The 23,156-nt window shown below is 41.2% G+C and overlaps 4 protein-coding genes across 4 annotated transcripts; 2 read left to right on the top strand and 2 right to left on the bottom strand.

Moving 5' to 3' along the window:
• Positions 1-6: 6 nt before the first annotated feature.
• Positions 7-13,075, bottom strand: LOC130701538 (nitric oxide synthase-like protein). The gene is made up of 26 exons (XM_057523519.2): positions 12,698-13,075; positions 10,912-11,072; positions 8,647-8,809; positions 7,618-7,709; positions 7,226-7,308; positions 7,045-7,106; positions 6,820-6,962; positions 6,450-6,624; positions 6,253-6,354; positions 6,101-6,153; positions 5,571-5,712; positions 5,202-5,425; positions 5,037-5,085; positions 4,730-4,834; positions 4,052-4,137; positions 3,854-3,982; positions 3,432-3,606; positions 2,912-3,056; positions 2,501-2,797; positions 1,779-1,948; positions 1,483-1,693; positions 1,318-1,405; positions 1,122-1,237; positions 909-1,057; positions 652-843; positions 7-564 (listed from the first exon to the last, which is right to left on the bottom strand). The coding sequence occupies exons 1-26, from the start codon at positions 12,848-12,850 to the stop codon at positions 481-483; spliced, it is 3,549 nt and encodes a 1,182-aa protein (XP_057379502.1). The 5' UTR covers positions 12,851-13,075; the 3' UTR covers positions 7-480.
• Positions 13,076-15,076: 2,001 nt separating this feature from the next.
• Positions 15,077-16,885, top strand: LOC130701520 (solute carrier family 25 member 16-like). Its single transcript, XM_057523500.1, has 7 exons — positions 15,077-15,302; positions 15,380-15,472; positions 15,537-15,853; positions 15,909-16,065; positions 16,129-16,203; positions 16,265-16,331; positions 16,396-16,885. The coding sequence occupies exons 1-7, from the start codon at positions 15,230-15,232 to the stop codon at positions 16,574-16,576; spliced, it is 963 nt and encodes a 320-aa protein (XP_057379483.1). The 5' UTR covers positions 15,077-15,229; the 3' UTR covers positions 16,577-16,885.
• Positions 16,886-17,934: 1,049 nt separating this feature from the next.
• LOC130701528 (protein Daple-like) lies at positions 17,935-19,329 on the top strand. Its single transcript, XM_057523508.2, has 8 exons — positions 17,935-18,067; positions 18,139-18,231; positions 18,300-18,474; positions 18,544-18,608; positions 18,673-18,754; positions 18,829-18,929; positions 18,994-19,080; positions 19,155-19,329. The coding sequence occupies exons 2-8, from the start codon at positions 18,169-18,171 to the stop codon at positions 19,224-19,226; spliced, it is 645 nt and encodes a 214-aa protein (XP_057379491.1). The 5' UTR covers positions 17,935-18,067; positions 18,139-18,168; the 3' UTR covers positions 19,227-19,329.
• A 443-nt stretch (positions 19,330-19,772) lies between these two features.
• On the bottom strand, positions 19,773-23,063 carry LOC130701503 (inhibitor of nuclear factor kappa-B kinase subunit beta-like). The gene is made up of 11 exons (XM_057523473.2): positions 22,671-23,063; positions 22,334-22,593; positions 22,108-22,237; positions 21,953-22,037; positions 21,775-21,882; positions 21,162-21,716; positions 20,916-21,070; positions 20,499-20,835; positions 20,287-20,431; positions 20,086-20,234; positions 19,773-20,004 (listed from the first exon to the last, which is right to left on the bottom strand). The coding sequence occupies exons 1-11, from the start codon at positions 22,885-22,887 to the stop codon at positions 19,920-19,922; spliced, it is 2,226 nt and encodes a 741-aa protein (XP_057379456.1). The 5' UTR covers positions 22,888-23,063; the 3' UTR covers positions 19,773-19,919.
• Between the last annotated feature and the right edge of the window lie 93 nt (positions 23,064-23,156).

Here is a 23,156-nt window from a genome sequence, read left to right as displayed (position 1 = left end):
GCCAAACGCAATCACAGAGTTTATTTGAAGAACTTGGAAACCACAAGCTAATTAAGATCTAGGACGTAACCGAATCAAACGAAGTTACCTAATAACATTAAATTATTAAATGTTTGATTTCCTAACAAATGATGTAGCGACGTTATTGTTCGAAATAGAAACTCAAAATATTCCGTTGTGTACCCCGTTCATAATTGGAAAGAAACAGTCAGCACCGAATATTACAAACGGATAAGAGAGAGATAAATGTCGAATAAACATTGAGATTGCTGTCGAAAGGTAAAAAGCTTTCCTAAGTGCATAAATCTCGAAAAGAGAGATCAACAATTCCGAAAGAAATTTGAATAGAATGAAATAAATGTCCGCCAAAAAGAGAAAAACTGGAATGCAGGTGTTAACTGCTGATACTTAAATGAAAAAAGACACTGAAAAAGGTTGAAAGTTTTTGTTTTTGGCTTGTGATCTGCGGTCAGCGATCATTCATTGCTGCCTCCGATTGGCAATGACCGTTTCCGGCGCACGATAAGTGATGCCGAAAATATCCTCCTGATAGCGCCTCTCGTTCTGCCAGTATAAAAAAGCAATAAATTTGACGTTACCTTAGTCGTTCTCTCTCCCTTGCTGCACATTAATAAAAGAAAGACGTCATACTCGAAGGGTCATGAGGAAATCATCCGATTCTTCGGCATCCAATCCACCGGCTTTTTGAAACACCAAGCGCAAGGTGTTGGCCACATCCTCAGCCATGGCGCAGTCGCCACACACGTAAAAATGCCCTTTTTGCTGCGTCAGCATTCGATATACTAGCGGAGCGGCTTCCAGCAGCTTGTCTTGTACGTAAGCCTAATCAACGAAATAAGAAAATTGATTATAATTTTAGGTCGAAGGGGGTCAATGTAACTGGATACCTTGGGGACGGCCGGATGACGGGAGAGAGCCAAGAAGGCATAGTCTAAGATGCCCGTGGCTACCATAGATGACTTCTCTTCGACGAACAGGTCGCAATCGGGTGAGCGATAGCCGGTAAAGAGTAGCATGGGACCCATTTCTTTTCCTTCTACAGTTATATGTATATATAAACATTATGATGTAATAAGACGAGGGGTATTCGGAGAACTGACTTAATTGAAGCGCTTGCTTATGTTGCCAAAAGCCACGGAACGGTGCCACCCCAGTTCCAGGACCCACCATGACAACAGGTCTCTCGATTTCGGTGGGTAAGTGAAAATTGGGCGCGCTAATGAATACAAACAATAAAAATTTGTATTTTTTTCGGAGATAAAAATTGATTAGATTTTTAAAACGAAATGAAAGTACCTGCGAAAGAAGCATTGAATTTTATCGCCGCTCTTTAGGTGAGCTAAGTAGTTGGAGCAGACGCCGTAATGTATGGGACCTTTTCCACCTTTTGGCCACATCGAAATGATACTTTAGATTGGTGATCTAGCGCTTATTGAAACGAAATCTCATAATCAAAAATACCTTGCGTTTTGAAGGCGATGACGGCTGCAGTAATATCGATTTGGTTAGGATCGATCAGCGGCGAAGAGGAGATGCTGTAGAATCTGGGCTGGAGCAGTGGAAGTTGGGATACAAGTAGGGCCGCGTCGATGGCAACCGATGGGAACTCTAACAAAGTTTCCAGTAAATGAGGAAAGCCCCAGTGTTTCCAATCTTCATATTCTCGAGCATCCTGAGTGGAAGAAAACAAAATTAAGACGAAATTAAGGGGGCTTTTTTTTTTTCCCCGTACGTAAATAAAAATGCAATCTATTTACTGTTGCAAGAAGCTGGAGGCGTCGCTTGTCTTCCTCGGCGGAGGCGTGAGCGGCCAGTAGAGCCAAGAGGGTCTGTGACGTCGGTGTTGTGATGTCGAGATAATGGGACAGGAGGGTCCGTAAACTGCAAGCTGGTAGACGTTCTTGATTCTGCCACGTTTTCCCACCATCTGCATCCGAATAAATAAAATACACAGTGATTCAAAAGCTCTCATCCGTTTTGACCGCGAGTGAATACATGCGTCATAAATCACTTTTGAAAAAAAAAAAAAAAAAAAAAAAACTTGCTTTAAGTGAAACGTAATCAAATGACACAACACACCCCAGTGACCGATGCTACGAGGCGGACAGCCTAACTTCCCAATAGCATAAAGTACGCTCTTCCTTCCCATGACGTTGCTAAGTTGTCAATTAGTATCCCCAGATCGGGCAATGTCTAAGTCCACCCTGCAGCCCAAAAGTTCTCCTTCCATTTACAAACTTGCCCGGCACAAACGTCAGAGCTGTGAAACGTCAAATATCCTTAACTAATGCCGGATCTTCACCGTCACTGACAGTACCATAACGTTCTTTCGAATACGTACACGCCTTTTGGCACTGAAACAAATTCGTGCACATCAAACAAAAATGGAGCTAAAATCCATCAAGTGGAATGGACTCAACTTTCAGTGCCGTAATTCGATTTTGTTGTCCTCTTGTTATTCAGCCTCTACAGGCAGTACCTTTATGTTCAGTGAGCGTTTGCAGCTGGAGAGGGCCGTCAGGCGGTAGGGTAGAATTGGCACCCAGTCGATCAATCAGTCCGGCCACTAGGGTATGGTCGTTGACGGCGAAAACGCCAATGTGATCACCAGGTTCGTAGGTGGCCGCTGTCACCGAGCTGCGTGTCCCGTTGATCCATTGGTTGCTGATTTTTAGGCCAACGTGGACGGTTGTACGGCCATCAGTGTCCTTCGCGAGCGTCACGTTGAAGACAACTGGACACTCGGTGACGTTCTTGGCGTGCGTCTGTGACAGGCCTAGTGACGAGATAACAAGATAACATTTCATAGTCAAGGGGGTAAAAGAAAAAAAAGAAGAAGAAGATGTGCGACGTGCAGAAAGAAACAACTTCACGGCGTACGAGACTGCACCTGCAACAATATCGTGAATCGGCTTCTCCTGGGGGTTGATGGCTACGAAGCGAACCGTGTCCGACGTAATAAGATCCCTGCGTAGCGTGGCACTGACGTCGTCGATGTTGACGTCGTCTTCTAGGCAAAACGTTTCACAGGCCGTCTAAAAATTCAAAACGAAAAATAACATCACTTGACTTTCCACTTTGTTTCGCTACTACATAAATAACGAAATTCTTTTTTGTCTAATAAGAATCTTATTCATATTCAATAATTCGATTAAGTGGGCATACGAAAATTAAGCGCTTTCTGAAATTAGAACGTCCCACTAAGATCATAAATTTTCCTGATCAATTTTTAAGATTATAAAAAGCTGCCATATACTAAAACAATTGCAACAAAAGGATGAAATGTTTGCAGCCGAGATTAAATTTTGCAATTGGTGCATTCATGGCCAGCTTTTATCATTCATCGTTTCGATGGATTGATACACGTCAATAGGCGTAAGAATATCAAAACAAAAAGGGTAAACACGAACATGGAAGACTTGCTGGGCCCAGGATCGGAAGGTTTGCTCTTGGCCGCTCAGCTCGTCGCCGCAGGTCGCCGTGGCAAGTCTCTCGCCGCCGAGACTGCCGAGAAGTTCGTCGATGTACAAGCCGAAGGCGCAGAAATTGGGATAGGCGCTCGAGCCGAGAGCAAAAACAGCGAATCTAACAGGCGAGAGCATTTCATCAGAATTCTTCTATGTTTTGGGCTTACGTCTAGATGGATGCAGGACGTTTGATTTCCTATTCTATTTTAGATTTTAAGCGGATCAAGCTTTGTCACATTTTTCAAGCTATGACAGAAATCGGTGACATTGAAATCCGACAGAAATAGACTACCAATTTGTGTGGGAATTTCCAAGCAGATTTAGTGTGTCAGGCACACATTCTTAAGAAGAGGAGTGAAGGATACCTGACATTGCTAAGAGGTCCAAGACTGTCGACCGAAGGCTGTTGGAGTTGGTCGAAAGAGAAGCTGCGCAAGCTATGCTGATCGCGGTTGAGAACTCGGTTGAGTAGCGGCGTACCCGACTTGGAAGAACTATGAAAAAAAAAACGAGGATTGTTAAGGAAAGACAAATCAGCATACAAGCCACAGTGAGGAATTTACCCGAGTTGATATTTAGGTTGAGTAGCTATGGGATGGTGGTGTGAGTGATGGTTGTTGGCCATTCCACGCACTTCACGAGCGAACGCCTGCAGATCAACCCAACAATCGCGGTCATTATTAACCATTAAGAAAGTGCGTATAGAACGAATCGCCGCTATGGGAACCAGAGTAATGGAGCGCGTAATGTAAGAAGCTGTAGGCCCACACAAGTAAAGGATTACGCTTTCCCATAAATCTAGCGCAGCATCTTTCCTCTCCATGCATTATCAAGTTTCGTATTGAAAGCGTTTCCTTCGACGATCCTCATTAACGAGAGAGCTAATAAGTTTGCTATATTGATCGCTATTTATCAAGGAAAATGCGAATCGTTTTGTTTTCGCTTATGTCACAGACTGATTACTCTGTCCAAATTAGGGCCATGGGAATGGATGCGGAGGGTTTTAGAGGAGTACCAGCGGAATTCGGAAACATCCATACAAGAAAAAGACGAATAGGCGGGGGTGGAAGAAAGGATTGTAATCTAGAATATAAGGAGCTTTTCTCTTATTCACAGGGCGGAATAAAGGAAGAGCCTCACAGCTCGCCATCGTTTGTCTTCATTCTTTTTTTTTTTTTTTTTTTTTCACTCAGTGGTATGCATTGTAGTGCTTTAGATCTGCAATCACTGCGATTACCAACCTCTCCATTTTCCGGTGGATCTCCGTTGCCAAACGTAGACGTCACGATCATCACCAGCGCCTCGTGTTCCAGACTGATGACGTCATAATCCGACATGCACATGACCTACGCGCGGCACGCGACAAGAGATACTGAATGAGCTACTGTAAGACGAGCGGTCAAATTCCTGCAAGTCTAATTAGAATCGTTAACTAGAGCTAAACATGATAGCTCAAACAGCATTTTATAACAACATGAAAATTTAACTTAAGCAGCTGCATATAACAGGTCCAAAACGAGTGACAATAAATAGCATTTTGAAATTTACTTGTGCGTTGAACGCGTGGTTGAAGAGCTCAGCCAGCATATGTGCGTACCTTGTTTGATTTGAAAAAAAAAATGGACATTATTCAGATTTGGTAACAGTGCGTCGAGTTGAAAGATTGAGGGGCTAGGTATAAAAAAAGATGAAAGAAGAATTTCAAGTGTTTACTTTTCTGATTTGCCCGTCTCGGTGGCGTAGAGAATAGCCGCTTTGATGCGTCGTTGCAAGGCTTTGCCGAATAGATTCGAAGTGAACTTGACGGCCCTCGCCACCTCTTTGAAGCGGTACTTGATACGACGTCCTCCTGAACTTCGCCCACCGGCCAGCAATCCTAACGCCGATCCGGAAGTTGAATCTTCCTCGTCCCACTGGAAGTTCTTCCAAGCGACCTCCTTTAGAATTCGGAGTGAATTTAAATAACATTTACGTCAGTGGGCAGAATGACATCAACAGACAAAAAACACCAGAGTTTAGATTTACAAAAAAAAAAAAAAAAGAAAACATGAAAGGGAAAGCAACTCAAAATAGCCTAAGTACCTGATATTCATAAGATGGTTTGAGCGAATAGCAGACCATTTCCTGGTGAAAGACGGGCGTCAAGGAACCGGAGGTCGGTGGGACGATCCAGACCCACTCGGCTGGACAGCCGCCTCTTAGTCGCGTCTCCGTCTCCAGATGCCTTGATTTGTTTTTGGTGTCCCCCGATTTAGCAGAAGTCGAAGAATAAAAATTGATGGAAAAAAAGTATGAATAAAAAAATATACATAAATAAATAAAAAATATATCCCACAGGGTTTCAGTCGGGAAAATCACAAGTGTTCTACGATATTTTTTTTTTTATAGGCGTAAAGCCATTCCCTATTACGAGACGAGATTTTCATATCGATCTACTCGACGCACGTATACGGCCAGACATCTGAGAGCCAGTCGAACCGTGAAATAGCTCGTCAGAATCAACAAATTGAGTCAGTGTTGTTCGCACGAAGCTTCACTGTTGAGCTGGCCTCGGAAACGACTTACCAGCTTAGGCGATGATGGAAAACGATCATGCAAAGATGTTAACTTACTTCATAAAAGATTCCGACGCAGTATGATGATCGACGATAGTCACGTTCATTTTCTGCGTACAAAAATTGCAGATTTTAAAAAAAGAACAACCAAATAATAATATTTTCTTTCAGTTATTATCATCAACATGCGCAGAAGAATCATTACTTACCTGGAAACTGTAGAGAACAGCAGCGTTGAGCTCGATGACGGCCCTGTCTTTCCACAAACTGGAGTGCGTCCGCGTGTCCAGTCCCATTCGTTTAGCCACCACCTTTAATTGGAGGTTAAGTTAAAGGTCTGTAGATTCCCTCTTCATCATTCTTGAATACATTTTAAGTGCAACTCGTACATTAGGGGAAGGCCTACCTCGAGTTGATTATACCGATGCGTGTCGCCAAGATCTCGTGTGGCTATCTCGGTCGTCATGTACCAGCCGTTGAACGGGACGGCCGTAAATTGTAGACCCCCGCAATCGAAGGCCATGCTGGACACGGCTGGAAGAGCGTACCAGCGGAGTCCCAGCTCGGAGAACCAATCGTACCTGAGTGGATTTTCACGACATGATTAATGATTAAAAACGGCAACGGTGCAAGTCACAACAAACTTGCAATTCAATATCTCACAACATTCTACTTGTTTGTTTGTTTTTTCTTAATGGTGAGTCAAAGCAAAAAAAAAAAAGAAAGAAAAATAAATAAATAAAAAAAAACGAGTGACATGACAGGGATCCAATTACGTTGGGTGATGGAGTGGCACTTCGAGGACGAGTTCGGGTGGAATAGAGAAGAGCTCCGGATAGGGACGGTTGCCGGCTTGGAGGACTAGAGGAAGTAGGTCGAAACGCGTTCCGGCTCCAACCCATCCGAGTTTCTGGCACACCTAGCAAAATGTAAGGCACGCGCTAGTTTGTCTTTATACTCTGGGAGAAAGTAATGCCCATGAATAAAAACGTATAGCTTACCTCAGTGAATTCTGCTGTTCCTGGATCTCCGATGATGGTACCGTCTTCTTTATTTCGATAACCTGAAAATGATGGCGCAACAAAACAATGTCAATCATGAAAATAGGATTCTACTTATTATAAATAGTCAATTTTGTTATCCGATTAGCTTTCTATTGACGAAAAGATTAATTTTTAATACCTGCGTAGCTGATCAATTGCGCGTTCCAGATACGATAATCGCCCTGGCCTGGCTTTCGTTGGCAGAAAACGGTCGCTGCCGATCTAGATACGAATTCAGTACCAACAAAGACTTTAATTATTACTTGACAATGACATCGTACGTTGAAGTAAGACAAGGCAAAGGCTATCGAGTTTTACTTTCCGCTTCATTTCAAGTATGGAAGCCATGCAACAAGAAAATTGAGATAACTAAAACAAAACAAAAAATGAGTGAAGGATTTTAAGAGAAAACATAACAAAGGTGACACGCGTGTGAGCAAAAAAAAAAAACAAAACAAAACAAAACAAACAAACAAAACTATAAAAACAAAGTACAGGAAATCGATCGCAATATAAAGAAAGACATTTTACCGAATGTTGCCTTTGTTTGTCCCATATTTGATATGGTTACAAAGAGCTTCAAACATGCCCTGTGCCGTGGTGACGTGACGTGCGTCAAACACCTTGTCACATTGATTTTTCCCAGGAACCAATCGAAAAACAAAGTACGAAGAATTAGAAGTTTAAGAAGAAAAAAAAAAGACGCATCAAATAAAAAACAATCACTGCTCTTTTCTACGTGAAAACAAATACTGGCGTTTCTTTGAAAAACCCCTCCCCCAAAAAATCGGACAGTTATATCGATCCAATAGAATCCCCAATGCAAACAGAAATGTAATCTCATCTTGTAGCTGAAGACAGGGCAACTACCGGTAAGGGTCCATAAAATGATATTTTCGGGTTTTCATATTTTCCCCCGTCTTTCTGTTAGCTGAGAAAATAAAGGGGATGTCGCAATGAAATTCAATCATTCCTAATAAGGCCACGTCCATGGTGGAACAAAAGTAAAGCATCAAAAGAGCGATCGTAGAACAAAAGGAAAATGTTTTGAAGTCCGCGCCGAACGATTCCAGCGAAAGATAACACCCCGCCGGACAGAACGTCCGAGTATCGTGTAATATACCACCCACTAACGAGTCCATTTTTATTTTGTTTGTTTAACCTTCCCATTTACACTGCCTGCAAGGTTCCTTCTGCTTTTCTTTTGGTAATAAGGAAAAAGTAGTAATCTGATCAAGTTGTTTATATCCGCCGGTATCGAAAGCGTTAACATCAAACGTGTTACATTGTCCTCTTTTATTTTCATGTCGTTTCTTTACGTTTTGCTAGCCGATTGTCGAACTACACTTTTCCTCACTCCTTTTATTGTTGGACTGGACAATATGGGTAACACAACAATAATGGGTGGATCGATTACGCACCGATAAAAATTATGGCTATCCCTTTTGTTTGGTGATGCGTCTCCATGACGCAACAGAGACCACGATAAAACTTTTTTCTTCGAATGTAAACGCGAATGAACGTGCAATAGAAAAGAAGACAAGTAAAAGGTAAATTTACCTGTAGTTTCGCCCACTGGATGCGTCCAATACAACGGGCTGAATTCCTCCATGCCAGTTTGGCGCCGAATGTCAACTCCGTCTCCGTCAGGTCGTAGGTGCCCGTCAGGTGGATGTCCCGACGTACAGATTCCCATCTAGCTCGATGTGACTCGGTATCCAGCCTTTTTTTCATCGTTGATGTAGGTACCATAGACAGGGAAAAAAATATATATATCCATAAACCAATGAAAATATACACTTGATCTTAAGCTCGGAAAAAAGAACCCCTTCAAAAAATGGAACGGGTAATACAGTACAAACATGATTTATATTCAAATGGTGAAAGAGATGGCAATAATGCGCGGCTGATAGAATCCGGAATCTCTTGTGACACGAACCCAAAAAGAAAAAAAAAAGAAACGAGGCTAGTAGAGGATACTATATTTGTCGATAAGATTGCTTACGTCGGGGCTTACGTTCAATCCGGTTACACCAAAACGGAATGCTGACGGCCTCAAAAAATGGCTTGACAATTGCTTAACGTGTCATGAATTGCCCATTCCATGTCAAGTATATCTCTTCGCTTCCAAACCATCGAGATAGTTTCCATCTTAGATAACAGTCACCTCTTTATTTCGATTTGACGAGGACATGATACGCACAATGTTTTAACATTTTCAAGAGGCTTTTTCGTTACCGCTGTTTCTGTGCGCATCCTTTAAATATTAATCGATGCTATCAAATTTTAATAGCAACGTCTATTTCATATTCCTAAAAGGCACTAAACAAAGACGTCTTTTACAATATGGCGTACACTCAAATCGATGAGAACGCTCCATCATCACTTCCGTCCAACCGTTCGAGCAGCTAAAAAAAGGGTCAGTCGACCGGGCACGGCCTATTCAACGATTTCCATCCCTGCGTTGACACGCAACGGAGCACGATGTTAGTGCGGGATCGCCAGATTCTTTACCGCTTTCCCTACATATTGCTATCGAACTAAAAAAAAAAAAAAAAAAAAAAATCACGTTGGAATTGTCCATGAACTAAAAAAGGACTGAGCCAGAAATTTTTTTTTTTAATGCTTATTGTTGATGTAACGCGAAATAAAAATGGCCAGTCGTGACTTTAGCTTTCGATGAGTATACATTCAAATAAGTTGGTAGCTTAAATTAAAAATAAGAATGGCGAACACTATCTGCAGCCCGCTTATCGGATGTTTAATAACAGCGAATTTTTCGCAGATTTTTATGACCTACTACAAAAGAAAAGAAAAAAGAAATTGACGAATAGCAAAAGGGTTGAATAATAACGAGCTCATTCTAGCGCATGTGAGGAAAAACGAGTGAAACAACAATACAAACGAAAACTTTCTATACGCTCATTATCCCGAAAGGAGAAGCAGACACCAGCATCAACGATTGCGAGCGTTCTACATGATACTAATAATGATGCTGACGTAAAGTACAGCGTGGAGAGCTCAAGCTTTTTAGAATGTTTGTTTGTCGAACCTCCATTATTCCGCGTTCGTGAAGCCGTAGACAAATAATCCTTCGTATCAAACCAGATATATAAAACGCGATTTCTTTTTTAAATCTACATACGTCGTTTCTCTTTTTTTTTTTTGTTGTTACTTTCCTCTTAAAGAGACGAGAATTCAAAGTTTTGACGTGCATTTATATGTGAAGGAGAAGAGTAATTAATTGCGATGCGAGATCAATTAATTTCAAGATCCTAGAAACGCTAGCGTTAGCTGCTCCGGTCATCGTGAGCAAACGAGATCTTAACTAAAACATATTTGATTAACGTCAATAATAATTATCGGCACTAATGGAAAGCATTCGTACTAAAAAAATAAAATAATATAAGCAAACAGCAACCGGTAGAAAACTCTCAAAGCAGCCATGATGTGACAGGAATGTTGTCAGAACCACTCTACCCGCCCTCATCTTCACAGTCTTTGATGTCAAAGTTTTTTGTTGTTGCCTTGGTAACGAGCATCACAAGTTTTCACACCAGAGGGAATATGGTAAAAGTCGGCAACAAGCAAAAGGATGTACCCAGCGAAAACTTCTGCCGACGACGCTTGTACACAAGCTTTGAAGGAACCATAATGGCTCATTTGAGAGTGTAACGAACTCACAATGTTAAGCTTAGCTACGTTCCCGGTATTAGAATGGATCTACAAGAATGGAAGCGAAATTTTGCCGCGGGGAATAAATGAACGAATAAAATAAAAATGCCTCGCAATAAAAAAAAAGGGAAAAGAAAAAAAAAATCATACCTTTTAATGGAGGTATAATAATGCTCCAAAAAATCTTTGGCTGACGTGAGTAGGGCTTCCTCATCTTCAGGATCGAGCTCGCGCGGTGTTGGGTAAGATAGGCGAGGGTCCGTCAAGTGCCAAATACTTGCCCGGCAAACCTGAGTTCCACATCCGCTTTGCTGGGGTTTTCAGGGCATCAACACATGAAATATCAAAAGAACAAAGGCAAAATTATTATTGTAGAACCGTCTCGTTCTTTTTTTTTTTTTTTTCTTAATTAACCACAAGATATGGAACTCTATTCCGGATGGACGAGATAGAAATCATCGGAAATGGGGCAACCCCAGAGCCAAAAAATTCGCTATGCCCGGAATCCAAATTAGGCGTAGCGCTGTATAACTTTTTGGATTCCCCTACTACGATTGATGCCATAAAAAGGGAAATTTTCAAATCCTAGATGCTCGGGAAATTCGTTAACAAAAAGCCTTTTTTTTTTTCCCTTAAACACGCATACACACACACAAAGAACTCCGAGGTTCAAGTTTCAATTGAGTTGCTGATCTTTTTGATCTGCAGAGGCTAAAATCGGCTTCCACTCCCGGCCGTGGAAGTTACAAAAGACAGAAGAAAAAAAAATGATTTTGCATGCATTGCGATCAAAAGGAGCTAGTCAAATTCGATATCGGCAGCGCCATCAGCAGGTATGTATCCTCGTACTGCCTGCAAACCAGCCAAATCAACGAGCAAGGTCATAATGAAGCAAAGGATACGCGTCTTCACAGCATGCTTTTCATCGGTCAATATGTTAAGTAGTTTACGGTGAACGTCATTCGAAATCGACCGTCAGATCAAGTGTTTAGCCTGACAGAGAAGCAGATAGGTGGGACAAAAAGTTTGTTGATCAACATGAATAGAAGATCAATTGTCCTCGGCTTCTTCACTATTTACATGGCATCATTTTTGGCGGGCACCCCATGAGACGTGACGGGCTTTTATGCATCCCAATTAGTTAATTGCTAAACGAGACAACATATTGAGCGAAAGGAGGAGGTGACGTGTCCCCAATGTCGCAGCGTCAATACAACTCGAAGATAAGTCATTTCGACCGAGATAAGGGATCACACAATTTCAAGACAAATCACGGAATTTCCAAATGAAATCCACAATCGGCAAGACGATAACGTTACAGCCAAAACGGAGGGGATAGAAAATGGCATCGCCGATCCCAACGCCATTTCTTTTATTTCCAAATATTTGAGAACACATGGGGCCAGCGCAGATAGCTATACACCCAAAGTATAACCGTCACGGCTCATGGGAATATAAAGCCTCCGTAACCCCCCCCCCCCCGTTCCCAACCACGTGTACCACCTATCCACTTCGACATGGGGTGTTGAATTAAAGATGAATCACTTAGGGACGGCAGTAGTAGAAGCACTTGGTGCTATTAGCAGTTGAATGACGACGAAGAAAAAAAAAAGAATCGGCTTGAGGTTTGAACTATCCAAGGAACCATTTCGATTATGGCTTTATACGCCATAGAAAACATAATTTTTCAAACTTGATTTTGTTAATTAAAACGGCTCGTATGTAGATAGGATGAATAACAGTAAGCATCTCAATTACGTTCAAGTAACCAGTATGCAACCTACTTTCATCAGTTCCTATTACGACAAGTTCGATGCGAATCTGCAAACGGATCACATTACCCTGCCCTCTATGGGTTTCGCTACTACGTATCTAACCTAAACAAAGTTTTAAACAAGTACACATTGCGAAAGTCATCAAGTCAGTTGATACGTACCGGGTTCGCTGTGCGGTGGAGATTGTCGTAAGATTCGCTGCCAACGGAGTGATTTTTCAGGCGAATCGGTTTGTTGCGCTGTGGCGGCGGCGGATTGTGTTGCATCTGCTGATGTCTTGTCGATTCCAGGCCGCCGTTTAATTCGAAACTCATGGTTCGACTGACTCGCGCTCGGTCTGCCAGTGACCGTCGTCGATGCAGTGAAAAGGTAAAAGACGAACGATTCGAGGAAATTCACTCCATCTCTTCGGTTGTAGCGCCCGCCTCCGCGCCCGGCCACTTGGCCGCGCTTTCTTCTGTCTCTTGCTCCTGTGTTGAGGGCTGGACTCGTTTGATACGACGCGCGCGCATGATCCAGCCAGTATCCCTCAAGGATGACGGATTCCATTCAAAATAACTGCTAGAAGAAAATGAAGAAAATGTCATTTAACGTTAGTCTTTAAAACACATCTTTTAAAAAATCATTGAAATGTCTAGTTCACGTTTGAAGGGCGGTAAGAGCATTAAGATTTCGGGAATTGTCAAGTGTCGCTAAGAACTCGGCGGATGAGATTACTTAATTTATGAATGAAGCATACACTGACTGCGTATGAGACAACCGTCATCATGCATTACGGTCTTCGCGAAGCAAGAGAAAAAATCTTTCTTTTAATTATTTCCCTACTCTGGTGTATCTTTCGATCGATTCTTCGAAATCATTCGTTTGATTGAACTTGTCGGACGCAGTCGATCGGGACGCAGGATATGAACGTCCTCCGACAGTTCGTACCTTTTCTGCCAAATATTGATTGCTGTTTGAATGAGCAAAGTGCGTCCACAAAGGTATATCCAGATGCTACCAGTACTCTCTTATTGCTCGTAATGGAATCAAAGCAACACCCGTGGTGATCGCCGAATCAAAAAAATAAAAATAAAAATTACTGGGGTGGGGCTATGATATTGACCTTTTATACTGACACCATGTGGACGTGATTGGTTTTCTACTGCGCTCTGGTGCGTTTTTGGGACTGATTTTGATTACAATTATTTCGTACGCTTCGGCAGACGTTATTATTATTGACGCATTATGCAATAGAAAGGATACTGCCACATTGGTATCGTTGAAAGTCCTTTTCGCATCGCCTTTTTTTGTCCCATAATTTCAACGATGGCAGAATCGATCCCAAATATGACAAGAGGTTGAAGAGAAAGCAAGGGTTTAAATTGAACGGCAGTTTCTCTAACTAGTGAAAGTATTAGGAACCCCAAATCACGTCGTCATCGCTGGCTAAAAAGATAAAACGAAAACACAAAAGGCCAAAGAGCATGCAGAATAAAAGAGCTCCTCTTCAGGTTGACGCAAAAGAATTGGAGTTCGAAAGATCGATTTTTCTTAAAGTCACGTTCAATGCGTGAAATACCCTGTCTTCATCATCAAAGTGTTTTGCTCGAGTCCCGATGCAAAGATTATTTTAGACGTCACCAAGCGTTTTACTACCATCATCAGCACGACTTCCGGCGTTCTCGAAAACAACAGGCATACGGTGTAGGCGTGCTACTTTGGCGTAAAGATTCAACTCTTTTTTTTTTATCACTATTCGTTCAAAGTCGGAGTCGATTACTCAAGTTCCCTTTCCACACGCACGTAGACCAACCATCAAGTTTAGCGTTTAGCCACAACTTGTCCCCTAACCTGACTAGTAGTTGATCAAGCTGAAGGAGCTGATAGCCATTCTCCTATAGGTAACTCTTCTAATTCTTACCCACCTGCATTAATAAATTTTCTACGTTGCGCTAAGCCGTGTCACAACGAAAAGATTGATGCCTTGAATCATCTTTACTGTCGGGATGAACATTTACTACAGTTAGCATTTGTTTGCCGATAACGGCGTGTGCGGACGCTATTTGTACATGAAAGGCAGAACAGCCCACAACATTCGTATCCGGGGATGGGAGGATTTTCCTGCAGTGCTAATGCCCCCTCAACCGAGGTTTATCTACGGTGATGTATCAGGAGAAATATCGATCAGACGCGTCAGGATGATTCAGAAGAGGTCGGTGGAAATCCTCAAGACGCAAACGGGACGAATAAAAAGGCTTTGGTTGTTCAACAACACCACAAACGGCAAACGAATTGCCTTAATCTCGAGCAAAACCAGATCGAACTTTTCCTTTAACCGGAGGTATGTTTTCATATAAACAAAACACAAACTGAATGCGTGATATTTTTGTGCGTCCGTATGAAACTTATATAGTACATAGCACTTGGCACAAAATCTATATAACCTCCATCCTTGTTGGGCACAAGTTTGACCGTAATTTAAATTATTCTTATGCGCGCTTTCTCTAAATACGTTAAACCAGTTTGGCAACATCGAAACAAGTATTTTCACTATTGCTCACCCAAACATTATCTTCCCCCAAAAACTTGTTTATGTTGAGGTATGCACCGCTTGTCGTCCGTTCTTTCGTTCTAAATTTCACTTAAAGAGGTATTCATATGGTGCTTGTTCACGTTTTGAGAAGTCTATCGTCACCAGACACATCTTGAGAATGGAGGGTGGCAAAGCTACTTCAACCAATACGAGAAGCACAGAATTTATTACGAAATCGCTTTTAGCAGGAGGTAAATTATTATTGTACGATATTTCTATATTCCTTCTACGAGTTCTCTTCAAAACTGAAAATGTTCAATTTAAATAGGTGTGGCAGGTATGTTTTCAAAAACAACTGTTGCCCCACTTGATCGAGTAAAAATTCTTCTTCAAGCTCACAACCGGCACTACAAGCAGCATGGTATTTAATGAAAGGTGACCATTGAATCATTTGAAAGTAATTTAAAAACTTTTGTTTGGTATAGGTGTGTTTTCTGGACTGGCAAAAATAGTCAAATTTGAAAACCTGTGGGCACTGTATAAAGGCAATGGAGCCCAGATGGTCAGGATATTTCCATATGCTGCTACTCAGTTCACCTCTTATGAGGTCTACAAACCCTTGATTGGAAATTTGATGGACCAACATCATTTATCCAAATTTTTTGCTGGATCTGCTGCTGGCATTACAGCTGTGCTACTTACTTACCCACTTGACACAATTCGAGCAAGACTTGCCTTCCAAATAACTGGTGAGCACAAATACTCAGGAATTACACATACTGCTATCACCATGTTCAAAGAGGTAATTTGTCAATCACAAGTTCAGTTATGATAATATGTCAATGACATGTTAACAGGAAGGTGGAAGCAGAGCTTTATATCGTGGTTTCACACCCACTGTCCTTGGCATGATACCATATGCAGGATTGTCATTTTACTGTTTCGAGGGACTCAAATATTGTTGCATGAAACACATCCCTCAGTGGACATGTGAGCCTTGCCCAATCAATTCCGGTATACCAGTGTAAAAAAAACAATTTCTCACTCATTTGCCATTATATCATATCAAACTACAAGGTGGTCTTGTCCTGAAACTGTGGGCTAAGCTGCTATGCGGGGGATTCGCTGGTGCCATTGCTCAGAGCTTCGCATGTAAGAACTTCAACGTAAAACATTTCGTTATCAGGTTCCTATAACTACGTTCACAAACTAGATCCATTTGACGTGACAAGAAGGAGGATGCAACTGGCGCAAATGACTCCCGACAAACATCGCTGGAGGTATGCAATAAAATGTGAAAAGCCTAAGATAATGGCTAATGAGTTTCACTTTTGAATTCAACAGGGGACTCGGCATGTTTGGAACTTTAAATCAAATCTACAAGCAAGAAGGCATAATCTACGGGCTCTACAGAGGAATGTCCATTAATTATTTACGTGCCATCCCCATGGTCGCCGTTTCTTTTACCTCTTACGAGCTGATGAAGCAGCTGCTCAATTTAGACACGGGTATCAAGATAGAGTGATTTGGTAGGTTTCGTCGTAAAAGTCGTTCAATCCCCGTTAAGGGGACGTGTCATCGATTTTTAAATATAATATGAACTGTTTCTTTTCGAAAAATCAAATAAGTATGATAGTCCATAATGCCGACGCCATGGAATTGTAAAATTGTTTAGACAAATTGTTCATTAAGTCCCAAATTGCTATCCAGAAAATGCCCTGATTGCAATGCATTTGACAATGAACAAACACACAATGTTTGCTCAAAAGTTTTCAATGTAGAAAAAAAAACCTGTACAATAATCGAAATAGCATATTATAGACTATTCTTTTTACGTGCTGTGTTATTCTTTTCTACGATAAAAAAATCTGAACATTTTTTCGTCACGAGTCAACATTCACGTACATGAAACCTTCTTAAACAAAGCCATATCGATAACTTATTAAAGTTAAATTATGGCATGAAAAGAAATCGTTGCAGTGGCCTATCTAAGTCAGTTGAAGAGTAATCCGAAATTCAAAGGGAGTTGGGGAGGCAAGAATTTTGTAAAACTTTGAACTTGTCCCTACTCGTTTCTTTCAAGGTTATTTCTCAATAAGGGAAAAAAATCGACGGCATGGCGGGGTGTTTCAAAATGGTTACACACAAAGAATGAATGGTTATTCGTAATATTTCCTACCGTTTTAAACGTGGCCCCTTGCTTGAAGTTCATCGTAAGCCTTCGGATATCCATAAGAAACTCGAACTCCGTGCACTGTAAATTTTAAAAAAGTTCGTGTTACAAGCAATACACCCAAATTTCATTTTGCGAGACTACATTTAACACGAGATAAACGTTTTTTGAGAAAAAAAGATTTGATTTCCATGCCTGGTTTAGAAATGGAAAGAAACTTTTCGTTTGACATAATATTAACACTTATGGGGAAAAAGTCTTGATTTCCATGCCTGGTTTAGACATGGGAAGAAAGGAATGGAATGACGAAAACGTGCCGTGGATCATTCATCAATGTTGGCAAGCAACATGAGAGATGAGTTTACATTTGCTGATTCGAGTCAAGATAAAACAGGTGAAGGCTTCCGATGGCCAATAATTAAAAAGATAAACATGGAAAAACATTTACGTAATTCCTAAATGTTCGGTATGGCCAGATGCTTGAGATTTTTGACGGAAATGAATGGCTGGACATAATCATCCCGTGACGTTTTATTGCGTGAGCCTGATTGAATTTGGGTTTGTTCTTCACAGGGTTGCAATTTATCGCATTTTTTGATTTTTTTTTCTTTTCTTTTCTTTTTTTTTTTTTTTTTTTTTGCAACGTCGTCAAATTTCGTTATTTAGTATTGTCTTTTAGATTATCTGGATCAGGGCAGATCAGAGTCATAGTTCATGGAGGAGAGTATAGAACTCAATGGCTTTGTCTGGATGGTCGTGTAAACTAAACTGTGAGCGAACGTATATCCAAAAGGGTTTACTCTCTTTTAATTATTTTTCAGGCAAAAATTCTATTTGCTAGAGGTTTATACATTATTTCCTGGTTAGCAACAGCTAATTTTCCATTTTAGTTACTGATTTCAATTGCTTGCCAGGAGCTCAGGACGAGCAGACATTTGCAAAAAATGGAGGCTAGAACAATGGACGACTTTCAAAGTGTAAAATTGTCTTTGAGAGAATTCAGCGAAGTAATATCATTTTCATAGCATAGGCAAAAATGTTATTCGACCTTCATGATCTTTATTCGCAACCACAGGCAAAGTTCAAGGTGCTCGAGGATATTAGAGCCATTCAAACAGAAATCAAGGTAGTTCAGCAGCGTTCGTTTCGGTTGAGAAAAGAGCTACAAGAAGGTCGAACTCGTTACAAAGATTTCGTTTCCCACTGCGATGAACTTCGCAAAAAACTACTTCAGCTTTCTGGCTACCAGCGTAAGTACAGTTTGACGATCATCTTAAGTATTAAGGAAATTTCGTCGTGATTGTTGGTTTCATCCATAGTGGAAATCCCATGTCTACAGTCCCGTTACAACGAATTGGCTGCAAATCTCAATTCTAAGAACCAAGTATAAAACAGCTTTTGCATTCGTCTATTCTAACCATAATTTTCACGATTTTAACCGAAAAAAGGAAAGCGCGAAGCAGCTGGATTGCCTCAAGGCAGATTTTACCAGGCAGCGAAACGAGGCAGTAAGCGAATATGCAAGAAAGGGTAAGGCCAAACAAAACCTAAAATTGGGCACCCCCTTGGGATATACTTACCTATCTATTATTTCCTATTATCAGTGAAGGAGAAGCGGCAGCAACTGGAGCGTGAACTGTCGTCCTTTCGTTCTGATTTAGCTGCTCACGATGAGGAGCGAATATTGCGGGAGCAAGCGCAGAGAGTACGTGCATTTGATGTAGTGTAATACTAAGCTAACGTGACATTATTTATTTTCTCCTACCAAGCAAAACGATGAACTAGAATGTTTAAGGGCAACCATCGCTACGGAAATGGAACAACAGAAAGAAACTTCTCACCACAATTGTGAACTGGTAAAGCAAACGTTAACTGTTATTTCGCATCCATTTGCTAAATAGGTTCCCCTATATCAACCTAATTACAATAGAAAGCGCAGAGCTTAAGGACTACAATTCAGGAGCTTGAAAGCAAAATCAACAAGATTCGCCAAGGTGTTTGACGTCAGTTTACGCTTCAACATGTTACTTAACACCTACTTTTTAACTTCGAATAAAAATTATTTGGTCAGTTGGTTGGATAACAGATGGCATAACCGAGCCAAACCAACCCTTTTTACACGCCACGAGACTGGATGGGGTTTATTTTTGGTAACATTAAAACAAGCATTACAAGATATTTGCGGTTTTCATAGGCTCTCCCAAAAAAGTTTTTTTTTTTACTGTATCCATCGTCTCATTTAATAGTTTCAGGAATAACCACCACGAGGCCATGGAGTCCGCCGTAAAGGCTCCGAAACTAGTGGAAACAAAATGTGACGACCCTAAGAAAGTAATTAGAACACAAAATAATTGGCTGGCCCACACAGTTACAAAGACAATGGGCGATATTTGTCGGAGCGCAAAGGGCTGACTATATTTCGACTGTCTGTAGCCCCGATCAAGTGACCTACTATTCATTGAAACCGTAGACGACCCACACTATAACAATCAACCGCTACGAATAGAGTTGAAGGAATTATTTTCCATGAATGAATTTAAAACATGGCGAAGATAAAACAAAAGGTTTATATCTCAACAAACTCGAAATGCTGCCAGATACAAAAAAAGAAAACCTAGACTTATTACATAGGAACACTATAGTATGTGTAAAACATCAAACAATAACAAGAAAAACACGATAAAAATCTACTAAATTAGTCATTTAAGAAATTCCAATCAATTTTGTTAGGAGTCAAGTTGCACGTTGCGCTCAATCCTCGGCTGAGTGTGTCCTGAATTCTAGAAAAGAAAAAAGACCGAATAAATCGTGGTGCGATGGAACAGTCAGGTCCTATCTAATACTAACACGCTTAAACTTACTGGTAACGTAAACTTTGGTTTTCGTGAATGACCACCATTGATTCACGAGCGTCGTCCTCTCTCTCGCTTAAGCTGGCGATAGTTAGAAGGTTGGGCTCGCTAGCGGCAGGCTGTTGATTTATCATGGACGTACGCTGCCATAACGTTACCTGCAAATAAATTATAAGATGCAAGCAAAGGACTGTAATTACAAGGAATTACAGCGCGTTCGAGCAGAGTCCAAACATCGTTTTGCCGCGAGGTTTGAAGCACAAATATCTGATCCTGAAAGTGATCAATTTCATTCTTCAGTACAAGTAGTTGCGGTAAAAAGCTGTCCACATCTCCCGAAGTCTTCTCCACGACCCTAATAACAGTACAGTTTGATTTCAACGGTACTGGAAGATATCAACACGGAAGATATTAATACAAACCTGATTTGAGTGAAACAATCGGTGAAGAGTTGGCTGCGGTTCTTAAACGCCTTCACCACTACTTTCGTCATGGTAACGTTATTCTCCATGTGGTGCCTCTGCTCCGTTCGACGCTTCTGGAGGTCACCATAGAGTTCCAGGGCTAATTGAACGTACTTATCCAAAGTGTCAGTGGGTTTGGCCAGGAAGGCTCCAACCAGTTTGGCCGTTTCTGCCACACTATATACCGTGCTTTGAACCACTTGTTCTAGCAAAACGCATTTTGATTGCAATTCAGTCAACTTGCTTTGCATAGTAACTTCTTCTTTGTCCCATTTCTCCAGCAAAGTACAGGACGCTATAAAACGAAACAAAATAAAATTATTATTGACATAAGACTTTTTTAATTGTTGCGTCACGAGCGATATAAATCATTACGTAGCCCTCCTCTTTGAGACTGCAACTTGTAATTTTGCTGGTCTTGTTTCAAGCTGCTCGTGAAAACATCATGGCAAGAGACGGCATGACGAAGGGCTCCATTGATATAATCTATTTGTTGCTTCAACAAAGACGCTCTCACTGTCATGTAGGTTCTAATCGATTTACATAAAATATTTTGTGGTTATCTCAATGTCTGTGGGTAGCAATGATTTTTAAATGAAAAAAGAAAAAGTCATAGCTTACGAATGACTTTTCAGGGCGTAAATAAGCTTCCGGTAGAGTGTCACCTGATGATTAATAAAGAAGACTGACTGGGCCCACATTCTTTTTTGAATGCGGTATTCGTATTCCTTTCTAGGATTCCCTAGCATGACCTCCAAGAATTCCGGATATACTTGTGTTAACTTGCATTCCGATTGGTTATTAAACTTGGAGAACAGACAAGCATTGCCATGCTCTTCGAAGCTAAGCAGTTGCCGAGCGCTCTTCCCCGAAACCGGCCCACTACCTCTGGGTAGAATGAGTAGCTGATACCGCTGGTCGATGCTGGTATCACGTTCGATCCATTCGTGAATCGTCTCCATGGTAACATCGTCGGTAATGGCGTACGATAAAAGCGAAAGGCCCTCGACCCAAAAAATGGATACAACTTCGGTCTTTAAAATCTTTTCCAGTATCTGGAAAGCCACAATAGGCCCAGGTGGGTGACTAGCATCAGATTCACGGTGACGACCACGCATCGCCGGATTCCAATCCAACATGTATTTCAGCCACTCTTCCATCAGTATCTTCATGACACTATTTCAAGAATGGTTAATTATTATCGCAAACATTCCTGGAACAACTTCACGTTTACCTGCTTAATTGATTTTCACTGAACAATTTTTGGGACGAAATAATTTCTCCGTCAGGATGGGCGTAAATGCAAATGTCATTGTGCGATTTTCGTTCCACGTGCTGCATCCTGCAAAAGATAAAAGGACGTTGAACATGAATTTTTTATTTCCATCAAGGTATTTCTTCAGAAAGATTACCATTCGACTGGAGGCTGCCCTGGGAGAAAAGGCCTTACTCCCGTAATACATTCATGGATCACAATTCCCAAACTCCAGAAGTCAACTGAAATATCCAGAAGGGGTTCTCCATATTTATTCCCCAAGCACACCAAAACCATTTAATATTTTCTCACCAGTGTTGTTGTACTTTTCGCAGCTGAAGAGTTCGGGCGCCAAGTATTGCAAAGTTCCAACTAGTGTATGACACAAACTTTGCTTGTTCAAGTTCTTTGCCATGCCCAAATCAATCAGCTTATAATATTTCTTCCAAGAAACGATGAATTTAGATAAATTTAGAATTTAGATTCAGTTCAGGTATTTTTGAGGGCAAGGCAACTCTTAACAGTTGCATGAACTAACCTTTTCATCTGTTTGTTGAATGACCACATTTTCTGGTTTTATGTCCCTATGCACAACCTTAACTGAGTGGAGGTAGGTCACTGCACTGGAAATATCACGTAAGATGTGCAGGACATCTTTTTCGGGAATACCACAGCAATTGACAGGTTTGTTGAGTACCTGACGAAGGTCACCTCCATTGCAGTATTCCATGCAGAGAATAGGTATATCATGGCTTAAAGCTTCTAGACCAACTGGCACTGGGAGAGAAGCAACTATCCCTGCAATCGAAAGAACTCATTAGATCTCACACAGGCAGGCAATAGGTGTTTTGACGAACACATGTGTTACAACCTACCGGGATGCTTCAAGTGTTGTAGAATTTCCAATTCCTTGTCCCAGTTGTTATTGATGGCAAAGACAGAATCTCTGTGTGCTTTCTTAACAGCAATTCTCTCCCCTGTTTGTTTATTTGATACAAGGAGCACCTTACCGAAAGCACCAGACCCTAAGAGGCGGTCGATTTTCCATTCACCGAATTCAAGTTTTTCCATCTTGCAATCCAGTTGGTCCATTTTTCAAAGTTATTTCTGGGACTCATTAATAAAAAAACAAGCCGTTTGGGCAGGAATGAACTCTCGCGCCCATTAACAATGAAAGTTTCTCAATATATCACCATTAGCATGCTAAAGCCATTAATTGAGTATTGTGAAAGAAAATGTTGTTATTCTTACTTCATTGCCGTGACGCTGTTGCCAGTTTTCAATGTCAACAGAACACGAAATCAGGTTGATAGTTAACCATGACGATTTCGAGACATAACGTTGAAGGACAGGTGTTCAGC

Source organism: Daphnia carinata, chromosome 10 (assembly GCF_022539665.2).
Source record: "Daphnia carinata strain CSIRO-1 chromosome 10, CSIRO_AGI_Dcar_HiC_V3, whole genome shotgun sequence".
NCBI classification, from domain to species: Eukaryota; Metazoa; Arthropoda; class Branchiopoda; order Diplostraca; family Daphniidae; genus Daphnia; species Daphnia carinata.
Note: the sequence above shows the minus strand (reverse complement) of the source record. Positions and strands in the feature narration are given on the sequence as shown.

Bases quoted from the DNA above. Each gene is read 5' to 3' on its own strand.
- LOC130701503 (XM_057523473.2), bottom strand. From the start codon at position 22,887: ATGGACCAACTGGATTGCAAGATGGAAAAACTTGAATTCGGTGAATGG. The intron at 22,594-22,670 runs GTAGGTTGTAAC...TTTCGATTGCAG, and splicing joins ACAACACTTGAAGCATCCCG to GGATAGTTGCTTCTCTCCCA. The intron at 20,005-20,085 runs GTAAGTTTAAGC...TTTCTTTTCTAG, and splicing joins AACCAAAGTTTACGTTACCA to AATTCAGGACACACTCAGCC.
- LOC130701538 (XM_057523519.2), bottom strand. From the start codon at position 12,850: ATGAGTTTCGAATTAAACGGCGGCCTGGAATCGACAAGACATCAGCAG. The intron at 6,154-6,252 runs GTAAGTAATGAT...TTTTGTACGCAG, and splicing joins CTGTTCTCTACAGTTTCCAG to AAAATGAACGTGACTATCGT. The intron at 2,798-2,911 runs GTGCAGTCTCGT...TCTCGTCACTAG, and splicing joins GATTCACGATATTGTTGCAG to GCCTGTCACAGACGCACGCC.
- LOC130701520 (XM_057523500.1), top strand. From the start codon at position 15,230: ATGGAGGGTGGCAAAGCTACTTCAACCAATACGAGAAGCACAGAATTT. The intron at 15,473-15,536 runs GTATTTAATGAA...TGTTTGGTATAG, and splicing joins CCGGCACTACAAGCAGCATG to GTGTGTTTTCTGGACTGGCA. The intron at 16,066-16,128 runs GTATACCAGTGT...TCAAACTACAAG, and splicing joins GCCTTGCCCAATCAATTCCG to GTGGTCTTGTCCTGAAACTG.
- LOC130701528 (XM_057523508.2), top strand. From the start codon at position 18,169: ATGGAGGCTAGAACAATGGACGACTTTCAAAGTGTAAAATTGTCTTTG. The intron at 18,755-18,828 runs GTAAGGCCAAAC...TCCTATTATCAG, and splicing joins AAGCGAATATGCAAGAAAGG to TGAAGGAGAAGCGGCAGCAA. The intron at 19,081-19,154 runs GTAAAGCAAACG...TAATTACAATAG, and splicing joins CTCACCACAATTGTGAACTG to AAAGCGCAGAGCTTAAGGAC.